This window comes from Crocuta crocuta, unplaced genomic scaffold, assembly GCF_008692635.1.
Source record: "Crocuta crocuta isolate KB4526 unplaced genomic scaffold, BGI_CrCroc_1.0 scaffold327, whole genome shotgun sequence".
NCBI lineage: Eukaryota > Metazoa > Chordata > Mammalia > Carnivora > Hyaenidae > Crocuta > Crocuta crocuta.
Window position 1 is genome coordinate 1,071,981 of NW_027529176.1, and position 8,714 is coordinate 1,080,694.

The following is an 8,714-nucleotide window of genomic DNA, read 5'->3' on the forward strand; positions in this document are numbered from 1 at the left end:
CTGAGCGCGGGAAAGAATAAGGGGGTGACTGCCGAATGACTCGTAAGAAATTATTGAGGCTCTCTGAGCGCCCGGGAGTCCGGACTTGGATAAGGGTCCCGGCAGGAGGCGACCTTGAAGCCGGTCTCTGTAGAGGTGGGTGACGCCTTTTCGAGAAACGGACACAAGTGGAAGGAGGAAGGGAGCCAAAGGGGTGGAGTGGGGTGGGGGCTTCCCCGAATGAAGGGCCACCCTGTAGCAAGAGAAATACTTGTCATGCTAAACCTTGGGGTGATCCCTGCTTGAGGGGGAACACCTCTTTAAATTGACCCTGGCCCGAACCTTCTCTGAGGGCGTGGGCGTGGCCTGGGGTCGGTGCTGACACCCCAGCCTTCTGTGGGTACCCCGAGCCTGGCTGAGCCGCCAGTGAGCGGGCTCAGGAGGGATTCGCGTGTTCCTGTGCCCTGCCCTGTGGACGTGGAATCCCAGGAAACTGTCGTTTTGCAGAGTGACTGGCACCTGAGCTGAGGAGCAGGATCCTCTGTCCCCTGTGTAGGGCAGACAGTGTTCTGGGCCTCATGCCAGTCCTGGGGAGAGCCTGCCACAGGCCAGAGACAACACCCTCTGGAGGATCCCGATGCAGGGCCACCCCCTTAGCTTTGCTCCCGCGAGCAGGGCGAGGCTGCCAGGGGTCAGCACGGGAGGTGGGGGGAGGGGGGGCAATGGCTTGAACGCTGTGTGTGTGAAGAAGCTTCCTTGCAGTGTGTGTGAATATTTAAAGATTGACCAGAAAAACATCTCCAGCACGCTGTGCACTGGTGTCGTGTCTTGGGGCTCCACAAGCATGAAGCTGGCAAGAGTGTTGAGCCTTCGCCCAGTGCCGGTATTTTAAGGGGACACGTTTGTGCTCCAAGTGGGTGGCAGCATGGCACTGAGGCTCCGCACGGGCGGTGGAGCGAGACACGATCCCCGGCTCTTCAGCTCCCTGACCCTCGGGCTCCCGTCCTCCTCTGTGAGGCCCGTGTGCACAGAAGGGTCGAGGAAGCATGTGTGGTCCTGGGGTCACCCCGAGGGAAGGGGGCACAGGGGCTTGGCTGGGGGCACAGGTTAGACCGACCCGGCAGGCTGTGGCATCTGAGGCGCGGGCACTGTTGAACCTGTCCAGGGTGACGAGGGCAGCTGCGGCGTGAGCCGGGAATCTGAGGGCGTGGGGTCCCCTTTCAGCCGCCAGGACAGGCCGGTACTTGTCAGTGGGGCTGCCATCAGGGGTGAGAAGTCAGGAAGCACGTGGGTAAGAGTTCTGGCTGTGGAGTCTCCCCTGCAAGGGGCAAGGGGCATCGCCCTGGTACGTGTCACCATGCGTGGGCAGCCGCGCCCTTCGGCCCAGGGAGCGCTGTGTGTGCCCCCCGTCGGTGACCCACGTCCCAGGTGTCTCGGCGCCCTCGGATGCTGCATGTACAGCAGGTTTTGTTGCGAGGAAGAGGGAGCTGGCCTGCAGACCCCGCCCCCCGTACACCCCCCGTCCGTTCCCGCTTCCACCAGAAGGGGGCCAGATCTTTGCCCCCTGGGTGGACACCTGGAGGGCTGGTGTGTCTGTGTCTGCGATGTGGTGTCCAGGGGAGGGTGTGGAGGGCGGAGCTTGGGGAGGGGCTGACCCTTCCGAAGAAACCTACCCCATTCTGCCAGGCCCCGAGAGACTTCCAGGCCCCTGGCACCTTGGTGGGCATAGCCCTGCGGGGGGCCACATCCTCGCTGTCCAGGCTGTCTAGCCAGAGGTGCGCTGTGGGGTTGCTGCTGGGGCCGCTGTGAGAACTGCCCTCCCAGCTCACGTGCCCAGCTGGGACAGATGCAGGGGCGGGGTCGTCTGTGGCCAGGACCAGCTCCCACGTGGGGTGCCTTCGCAACGGTCCCTGGTGGCTGGGTAGAGAACCCTGGGCAGCTCACGGGGACAGTATCCCCTCCCGTGGGAGAGGTCAGCCTACCTGCGGCACTGGGGCTGGGCCTCGGTGGGCAGCCCAGCTCTGTGCCCTGCGGGCGAGCGAGCCAGCAGATGCTGGTGGAGGGCGGGGACACCTGAGGCCCCTTCCTCCTGGCTCCTCGCTCTGGTGTTCTGGGGCATTGTTCCTCATGCTTCCTGGAGCCAGTGTTGTGGCGAGAGGCGGGTCCCCGCTGTGTGGCTTAAACTCACATTTGCTTTTTCACCAGAAGAGACGGGTATTCAGTTCATCAGGTCCTCGGGGAACATGAGCACTCCCAGAGGCCAGGGAGATTGAGGCAGCAGGGGTGGGGGGCGCCCCGCTGGCTCTCCTGGGAGACGGAGGGGCCGAGGGCAGGAGAACCCTGCTGCCTGGTCCTGCAGGGAGTCTGGAGGGGGCCGTGGGGGGAGAGCTGTCACCACAACGGCCGCAGGTAGGCTGCCCGGGACGTACTGTGTGCTCCTGAGGGACAGCTGCCTCCCCCATGCCTGTGTCCTTGCGTCAGCTGCACCCACAAGGCACCTTGGGTGTCCCTGGCAGTGACTTGCTGCTGCTGCCGTCCTTGCTGGAGCGTGGGGTAGACGCAGGAGCGAAGAGGCCTGCCTGGCAGATCTCCAGGGTTCTGGTGATGGAGCCACTGGGGGACCCCGGGGCAAGGCAGGCGGGTCCTGCGTGCGGCGCCCAGCGGGCTTTCTGAGTCGGCTCCAGGACTGTTACCTCTGTTGGATTTGAGGGGGGGAGGTACTTAGTGTTTCTGACCCGATTTCCCATCTGTGAAGGACTAAAAGCCCTGTCCTGTGCGCACCGCAGGGACTTTGTGTCTTTGTTCAGGCCCGGGGTGACGGCAGCGCCCTGCCCCAGCATGGCCTCCGGGGCTCGGGGGCTGCTGAGCCCCACGTGTGGTCCTTGTTGTCTCGCGCCTTGTCCATCAGCCTGGATTTAGGGGCAGCATGACAGCGGGGCCCAGGCAGGGATCCCCTTGACAGCTGCAGGTGGCCAGCGAGGCTGTCCTCCCCCCCCAGAGGGCCTCTGTGGGAGCGTGGGGCTCGGATGCGGCCCGCCGGGCCTGCCTGGGCTCCAGCCAACGCGAGCCGGAGGAACTGCTTGTTTCGTGTTGGGGAGGGGGGTGCTGTCCCGAGTGGGTGGACTCGGTCGCCTTCGGGGGTTGGGGGGTGTTTGGTGCCCATCTTCAGTTTGCTCGGCCAAACGCCTCATGCCACTGTCCCAAGCGCCTCTGTGAAGACCTTCCGGCCACTCGTGCTGCCTGACTGCCTCTAACCTTGCTGCTTTCTCTCCATGCCGTCCTAGGAGACCGGAGTGAAAGTAAGTACCCACCTGCCCCGTGCCCAGCGTTCCCTTCACCTCAGCCAGGGAGCCCCTGCTCCACAGCGCACGAGGCACCCCAGCCCCCGCGCAAGGCCCGGCCTGGCCAGGCTGCCAGGCCTCGGTTTCCTGTGGGCAGCACAGAGCAGCTGGATTTGCTGGCTTCGGGCTGTGATCCCGCCGGGCAGGATCTCCATGCGTCCCTGGGCTGAGCCAGTTTGTGCCTGTGGGGGGGGCACCCCCTGAGCCAGGTGCCCCCCCCATCCCTGCCTCCTGGCAGATGCAGCCAGGCACCAGGCCCCTCCCCCCGCAGGCCACACCCCTTGTTCTCGAGAGGTCTTCAGAAGCAGTTTCCCTCCCCTGAGGTGCGGCCCCCAGAGCTCTGAGCAGAACCTGATCTGATGTCAGGAGACCAGCACTGCCTTTAGGCCCAGTGGGTCCAGCAGGGCTTCACCGCCCCCCCCCAGCAGGGGGTCAGCCTAGCTGGTGGAGCTCAAGGGGCCGAACCAACCTAGCCGTGGGCTGCTCTGCTGAGGGTCTGCTGGGGGCTTGTTGCCAGAAAGGTTGAAGGGTAGACAGGCCCTGCCTGATTGGCCTGCAGTCCCCTCACGGATGGCGGGTGATGTCACAATGCCTCGCCTCTCTGGCACAGGCTCCCCTCCTCTCACCACTGCCTCTGTCCGCCTGGCCTTGGTAAGTACTGCTGCCGGCCTGGCGAGGAAGGCACAGGGCCGCCCGGGGGTCTCTGCAAGGCTGGGGCTTCCATCCTGTGGCCTGTGCCATTAGAGACCCCAGCATGTCCCTTCATGGTACAAGGGAGAATCTTCCCCCACATGTCAGGTGGACATGGGGCTTATACAGCCGACACGTCCCACGGGGCCATTAGAATGAGGTTTCCGTTCTGTTTGGAGGTGTCAGGAAAGGGGTGTCGGTGCTGCCGTAGGTGGTAGGAGAGCTTCCCTCTGGACACCTGGTCTCCTGCCACAGGGCCCAGCAGGGCGCGCCCCAGGGAGGCTGCGCTGACGGAGCCCACGGGAGCAGGGATGGTCCCGGGTGTTGGTCAGTCGGCGTGGGTGCTTCTGCTTTGGGGAGCAGGGCCCAGCGGCCAGCCTGTGGCTGGACAGAGTCTCTGCCGGTTACAGCCATTCCGCTAGCACAGGCCCACGGAGCGTGAGCTCGGACCACTGGGCACGTCCTAAGAGCAGACTGGCTACTGGGGCTTTGTGGGCTTGAGCCGTTCCTGGCCAGAGGCCGCGGAGGTGGTGGCGGCGGTGGGCAGACCGCTCTATTCAGACTGGTTTCCAGACTGGAGCGGACATCACCTCTATTGAAGAGGCTCAGGCTCTTGGCGTGGGCTCGTCCACGGTAGCAGATGGGACACAGAGCTCCCAGCCTGCCTCCCTCCATTCTAGGGATGCGGCCCTGCACTTCAAGCGGTTCCGTGACCAGAGGGCGCCCTAACGTCCCCAGACCCAGAGGTTGCCTTGTGGCCTCCTGTATTGCAGGCGCGCCCAGAGGCGGGAGCTGCTCACCCCCCAGGCCACGGGTGGCTGCGGCTGACATGAGAGCCGCGAGGCTCCTTCTCTCAGGTGGTCACTAGCATCTTCCCTGTGTCGCCCCCGATGTGGCCCCTGCAGGGGCAGACACGCCACCCTCTGCTCCCAGCTGCTTCCCCAGAGGCTCACCCTTGTCTGAGACCCTTGGCAGCTCCCGTCGGGAGTGTGCGCGGCTGTGGGCGGTAGGGTGGCCGCGGCAGGCGTACGGCGCCACGGGGCCGACGTGATGGGGCTGGCCTCAGAGACCACCGCGTGCACTTCTAGAAAACGGAAGCACCAGTGCCTTGGTGCCAGATTAATAAAAGCAAAGGATGTCCAGTTAAAATTTTAGACGCGCAGTGAATAATCCTTCAGCCTATAAATGTCTGAAATCCTTCACGGGACGTATTTGTTCCAAGAGTTATTTATTGCTTATATAAAAGTCAAATTAAGGAGGTGCGTTCTGTATTTTATTTAGCAACCCCCCGTGGAGGCTCTGTGGGAGAAGGTGCCTGTGGCTGAAGAAGCCTCTGGACCCCTTGGGGAGCCTGGGTGCATCAGGAAAGATTAGTTTTACAGCTAAAAGGTTGCACGTATACGCACACGCATGCACGTCATTGCTTATTGCTCTACTGAGTCTCCCGTGGACTTGACTTCGGGTTCTTGCTTGTGTCCTCCCGGCACCCCCATCGGGAAGCATCCCCAGGCCCGGCCAGCCCCAAAAGTCAGGCTGAGGAGGGGGGCGGGGCGCCATCCGTGTGGCCCATGGTGTTGCAACTGCCTTCTTGTGCTTGCTTTTTAACGCTGTGCGGAAGATGCGGAGCGGGAGAGCCGCCTGTGCCCTGGAGCCCGTCCGGGAGGACAAGCAGAAGCATGAGGAGGCCGAGTGGCACTTCCACGAGCTCGAGGCCACGCGAGCCGCCGCCACGCAGCAGCTCCTGGCTGGAGCGCCGGCCGCCGTGAACGGGCCGGGACCGGGGCGGGAGGACGCTGAGGACGCCGAGGAGGCCGGCGCCCCTGACGGCGGCAGCAGGAGCGAGCCCGGGAAGGGCCACGACGGGAAGAAGCCCCTGCAGAAGAAGCGGAAGCGCTCGCCCAAGAGCTGGCTCGGCCGGGCCGACCTGGCCCTCACAGGCCTCTCGGCCGACCACGTGTGGCTGGACAAGCCCGTGTTCGACCGGGCGGAGAGCTCCTATCGCCAGAGGCTGGCGGATGCAGCTGCCCAGGCAGCCCAGCGGGTGACCCTGGTCCCCCGGGGTCCCTGCACCCATGGAAGCCAGGTGGCCTGCCACCATGTGACCTGGGGCATCTGGGTCAACAAGTCTTCCTTCGACCAGGCCGAGCGGGCGTTCGTGGAGTGGTCGCAGGCCTTGCTGTTGGCCGCGGGGGGGGGCGGCAGGCAGGGGGCGTGTGACATGGGCCGGCCGGCAGCCGCCCCCGATCTGGCTCTCCCCCGCCAGCCCGATCCACTGACCGACAGCCAACCCCCGCCGGCTAGTCTGCAGGCGCTGGTGCAGGGGGTGTGGCTGGAGAAGCCCCAGTACGACGCGGCAGAGAGGGGTTTCTACGAGGCCATGTTCGACGGCCACCCCCCCGGGAAGGTGCGCCTGCAGGAGCGAGCCGGCCAGGCCGAGGGCGCCAGGCGGGGCCGCAGAGACCGGCGGGGCCGCAACGCCGTGGGAAGCAAGCGGGTCGGGCCTCGGCGGGTTGACGGGGAGGCCTCCTCTGCCCTGCCCTACTGGTATCTCCTGCACAAAGATGCTGAGGCCCCCTGGCTCAGCAAGCCCACCTATGACAGCGCAGAGTGCCGCCACCATGCCGCTGAGGCCCTGCGCGTGGCCTGGCGCCTCGAAGCCGCGTCCCTGGCTCACCGACCTGGTGCCCGGTCTGGCCCGTCCATGTCCAGCCTGAGACCCAAGTAGGAGAAACCTGCCTCACGGCTTCCCGGCCTGGGCTTCCCTGGGCTGGGGCCCTGGCTGCTCTTCTCCCCGACCCCCTGCCCCCTCCCCCGCCCCGGCGTGGTTCTCCCCAGCGCTCCCGGCCCCGGCTACGTCGGATGCAGGGGTGTGTTGGGCGGAGGTCGCTCTCTGGTGTTGGGGCAGCACAGCCGCCAGGCCCACCTCTGGTGGATCACGGGGGTTGGGGCTGTTGAGGGAGGAAGGAGGTTGGCACGGGCCGACTCTGCCTTGGGTAGGGTTTCCCTTTCTGCTGGGCGGCTCCCAGTGCCCCTGGCTGTGGCAGGGCAGGCAGGGCAGGGGTGGTGTTGAAGGCCCCTGGCACGTCCCTCCTGCCCCTTCCGTCCGTCCAGCCCTGCCTCCCACCCCGTCATCCCCTCCCGGGCGAGGGGAGTGGCTCGGGCACACGAGCACGTTGTCAGTGGAGTGGCCCGTGTCTGCAGGAGCCCTGCTGGACGAGGCTTCCTCGCCTTCGGCCTGGGGGGTCCAGGGCTGGCCCTGGGGCGGTTCCGCGCAGCACCCGCAGTGGCCTGGAGAAGGGTGGCGGTGGGGGGGGAGGCAGGCGGCCAGGCAGACTGCAGGTGCGGCAGCGGGAGGGTCTGGAGTGTGGGTGGCTGTGTGGCGGTCGGGCCCCCGGGGGAGCAGTGACGCCGTGGCCCCACCTGCCCATCAGCAGCCTGTCAGCTCTGCGTGAGGGCTGGCTGTGGGGACCCGCGTGTGGGCGCCCCTGCCAGCAGGGGACCACCGCTGTTCCTGGTGGCCTGGCTGCTCCTGATGGCGGTGCCGGGTGGGTGGAGGAGTCGTGGTGCCTAGCTCCCTTCCTGTCACCAGAGCCACACTTGGTGAGGGGCCCTTGGCACAGAGGGTTGGTGAGATGGGGTCCATTTCTGTCGCCCTTGGTCAGGAAGAGGAGCGGCCATGGCGGGTGGAGGGCGGCCCCCGGGCCAGAGCAGCACTTCTCAAAGTTCCTGGTCTCTGCACCCACAAACGGTTTTTCTTGGGTCTGTCGATTTTTGCGAATTTAGCAATTGAAACAGAAATGCAGGTAGTACTTCGTTCATCAAGGAGTTGATGGCGTGTTAACGTAATGACTTGTTCTTTGAGCGACAGTGTTCTCGTAACAAAAAAATTCAGTGAGCAGAGCCGCCTTATCTGACATTTTTGCAAATCTTTTTAGTGACTTGTTTAATGGGGGCACCTGGTTTGCCACACTTCCTCTGCATTCGGTCTGTTGGTATCATCTGATGGACGTGACCGAGGCTCGCACAGATTCGTGGCTGGAAAAGGAGGACCCGGGGGCCCCCAGGGGCCCCTCCTCACGCTTTGAGAACCACAGGGGCGGGAGCGGGGGGCGGTGGGGGACAGACTTGGCTCGGGCTGTGCCGAGGCCCCTTGTCCCCCGCACCCTTGGTGTCTGGGCTCGCGTGAGGCGCTCACGCGGGCCAGGCCTGGAGCCTTCAGGCACACACCACCCCCACCCCCAGCCAGGCCGGCTCAGTCTCGCCTTCCCTTCACAGCAGGAAAATGGCTACAAACTTCCTAGTGCACGAGAAAATCTGGTTCGACAAGTTCAAATACGACGATGCAGAAAGACGGTTCTACGAGCGGATGAACGGGCCCGTGGCCGGCTCCTCGCGCCAGGTGGGGGCTGCCCTCGGGGCACCGGGGGCCCTGGCCGGCGCGGTGGCGTGGGGGGTGGGCAGAGGCCGTTCAGCCCCGGCGGCTCTGCTCTGCTCCGGGGTTGTTGCACAGCTCTCGCTCTCCGTAAGGGTTCCTTTTTTCCCATTAAAGTTCTTTTAACGGAAGGAAAACAAGGGGTTTCTTCTGCACTGTCTGCAGGAGGACGGCGCCAGCGTGATCCTCCGTGACATTGCCAGAGCCAGAGAGAACATCCAGAAATCCCTGGCCGGGGTGAGTGCCTGCAGGCCAGAGCCCAGGCTCCCCCC

At 65.0% G+C, this 8,714-nt stretch overlaps 2 protein-coding genes and 1 long non-coding RNA gene across 4 annotated transcripts in view; 1 reads left to right on the forward strand and 2 right to left on the reverse strand.

Annotated features, from left to right (window-relative positions):
• TIGD5 (tigger transposable element derived 5) overlaps positions 1-1,242 on the reverse strand; it is a 4,138-nt gene extending 2,896 nt beyond the window's left edge. Inside the window, 1 exon segment of the mRNA XM_077758137.1 lies at positions 1,097-1,242. Coding sequence (XP_077614263.1) covers positions 1,097-1,242 — 146 coding nt within the window.
• Positions 41-8,714, forward strand: part of EEF1D (eukaryotic translation elongation factor 1 delta) — a 13,455-nt gene continuing 4,781 nt past the window's right edge. Inside the window, exons 1-3 of one of the 2 annotated variants that reach the window (XM_077758246.1) lie at positions 41-135; positions 8,286-8,409; positions 8,608-8,679. In XM_077758246.1, coding sequence (XP_077614372.1) covers positions 8,293-8,409; positions 8,608-8,679 — 189 coding nt within the window. In that variant the 5' untranslated portion in view covers positions 41-135; positions 8,286-8,292. Of the gene's footprint in view, positions 136-5,613; positions 6,732-8,285; positions 8,410-8,607; positions 8,680-8,714 lie in introns of those variants that run through there. The other variant, XM_077758245.1, reaches the window with a different exon arrangement.
• Positions 1,507-3,871, reverse strand: LOC144226724 (uncharacterized). Its single transcript, XR_013333720.1, has 3 exons — positions 3,790-3,871; positions 2,478-3,259; positions 1,507-2,343 (listed from the first exon to the last, which is right to left on the reverse strand). It is a non-coding gene; the product is annotated as an uncharacterized LOC144226724 (long non-coding RNA).